Source organism: Acanthisitta chloris, unplaced genomic scaffold, assembly GCF_000695815.1.
Source record: "Acanthisitta chloris isolate BGI_N310 unplaced genomic scaffold, ASM69581v1 scaffold24873, whole genome shotgun sequence".
In the NCBI taxonomy this organism is placed as follows: domain Eukaryota; kingdom Metazoa; phylum Chordata; class Aves; order Passeriformes; family Acanthisittidae; genus Acanthisitta; species Acanthisitta chloris.
The window spans coordinates 8,673-11,074 of record NW_008663794.1 but is presented as its reverse complement, the minus strand read 5'-3'; the positions used below and the strand labels follow the sequence as shown (position 1 = coordinate 11,074).

The window sequence follows — 2,402 nt, the reverse complement described above, 5'->3', positions numbered from 1 at the left end:
AAAGAGTACAAAAATATTACTGATGTAATAAAATTATTAATGCAATTGAATATCTGGACATAATTCCCACAGAGAACTGTGTTCTACAAACACATACTCTTTTGTTTTGGGTTTTTGTCAAATTTTCATCAAATCCTCCAAGTTGTGTGTCCAGTGAGGCTTTTCTCAGAAGCCTTTCTTAGTGCCCTTTGGGATTTTTTTCCTGTGAGATGAATTTTTTTCACTTCAGGAGTCCAAATGAAAATCCTGTCATATTGATCTATTGAAAAACATCTGCTAAGGGTTATGTTCACAGGTAGGTAAGGGTAAAGTTCAGCACACGCAAAATCCATGCAGAGACTTGAGCTGCAGTTCCTCTAATTGTCTAAAATGGGAGATTGGATGTCTAGAGCATCAGCACGTGGCACTCTGGAGTAATGTTCAGACCCTGAACAGGGCTTGAAAATCAAGAATTTGTTTTTTTTTTCTTCTTCAGCCAATGTGGCTAACACCCAAAAAGTTTTACCATGCATTTTTGAAAAATAAACAGCCAACATCCTTGTTTGCCTTCATGCCCAGTTCCCCCAGTGAATGGATTGCAGCTCTTTGCCACTTCCTTCTCACTGTTTTGCCTCTCCTTGGGAAGCAGGACAGGGTGTGGGTCTCAGGTCTTCACTCAGCTTCTATAGGCACCACTGACACTGCCAGTCCTGAAACTACAGAGCTCAGGAGCTCTGCTGCCTTTGAATTGGGTTTGAGATGATAATCTCTAGTCACTCACCAAAAACACTTGAAAACCCAGGAGGTGGCTCTTCTCCTGACTGGTCACCAGTCAGAGTTTCCCACCCTGGAGGGAAGTAGGGGGCTTGGCTGAGCAGAAATAGTGCCTGATCTCTCCCAGTGAGGATGACCTGGGATTTTTGACAGTCTTCCCACCACATGGGAGCACTAGCACAGCCCTTTCTTGGGGTGGGATCAGGGATGGGGGGATATAGCACAAGTGACAAGCTGATGTTGGAGTTGGCTGAGAACAGTGTCATCACTGCAACACTCACCTGGGGCAGGTGAGGTGGGGATTGGTCTTCCAAAACCCCTATGGGGGGTTGAGTTGTTCCTCCTGTGTAGAACCCAGGAGCCACCACTGCCTGAGCCCTGGAGAGAAGCCATCCCCTTCTCACCCAATTTCATACCCAGCTGCACTTCCTTCCCCTGCTTTAACACATTTCCTTATGCTCTACACCTTGTTAAACTTTGCCTGATAATATTGCTCCTCTCCCTGAATTGTACCGCTGGGGTCTGGATTCCTCTCCTCCACCCCAGTCCTACACAGCCCAGCTAAATAAATAAACACCCACCAAAGCCTGAATCATTCTTCCCATGTGGATGTGTTTCTAGAGGGCTGACTGTGTGTCCTATCTCATGTTCCTTTGCAAAGGAGGAAAGCAGCGTCGCAGTCAGACAAACCAGCTGACAAAAAGGAAGATGAAAGCCAAAACGTAAGTGAAAAGCTCCTCACTGTTGCGCTCTTGTAAATAAGTACCAAGTCCTGTGCTCATTCACTGTGTGTGGCAGGCAGTGACAAGCAGTGCTGATTCATGTTCCTGGGAACATCACCCTATAAACAAGCGTTGCCACCTTAATCATAGGTGAGGTAATGTCCAAACCAGGTGAATAGGTCTGATCTGAGTGTTGTAGGGGATGGTAGATTCTTGCCCTGTAAGAAGATGCATTGAACCTTCTGACAGGTCAACTTGAGATTCAGTTCATTCTTCTTATTTTACATTTGAGGGTTCAGAAAAGCTGAAATGGATCATCCACCACGTGTGGATGGGCAACCTCCATGCAAAGTGAGTGTCAGCTCACTTCAGCCCCCAAAGTGCAGAGAAAGAGAAGAAGAGATTTTTTACAGAGAGAGTGCTCAGGCATTGGAATGTGCTGCCCAGGGAGGTGGTGGATTCACCATCCCTGGAGGTTTTCAAGCTGAGACTGAATGTGGCACTTAGTGCCATGGTCTAGTAACCATGTAGGTTGGACTTGATGATCTTTGAGGTCTCTTCCAACCAGGTTGATTCTATGATTCTATGAAAACATGTGAGGGGGGATGAAGGAGAAACAGTGTGTTAACCATTAGACCATTCAGAAGTCAAAATATATGTTTGTGATACCTGCACTAAAATGAGAATTTGGACAACTTCAGAGGGCTTTGATTCATTTTTATTTTGCTATTCTGTCAGTATATTGTCCACAAAAGCAATTATACAAGAGGCTTTATTTGACTGGGTCTATATACTGAACCTGATGCAGCAATTTTGAGTTCAACATGCATGAAAACACTTTTTCACCCATTAAACTGGTAAAGCATGAAGAACTTTCAAGAAATGATAGGATTTACACTGTGTCCCTTCCCATGTGGTGCTTTTCTG

General features: G+C 44.4%; 1 protein-coding gene across 1 annotated transcript in view; it reads left to right on the top strand.

The window, feature by feature from the left end:
• BOD1 (biorientation of chromosomes in cell division 1) overlaps positions 1-2,402 on the top strand; it is a gene marked incomplete at its 5' end in the record, with an annotated part of 22,727 nt that overhangs the window by 12,879 nt on the left and 7,446 nt on the right. Inside the window, one exon of the mRNA XM_009071103.1 lies at positions 1,415-1,475. Within this exon, the coding sequence (XP_009069351.1) occupies positions 1,415-1,475 (61 nt within the window). The remainder of the gene's footprint in view (positions 1-1,414; positions 1,476-2,402) is intronic.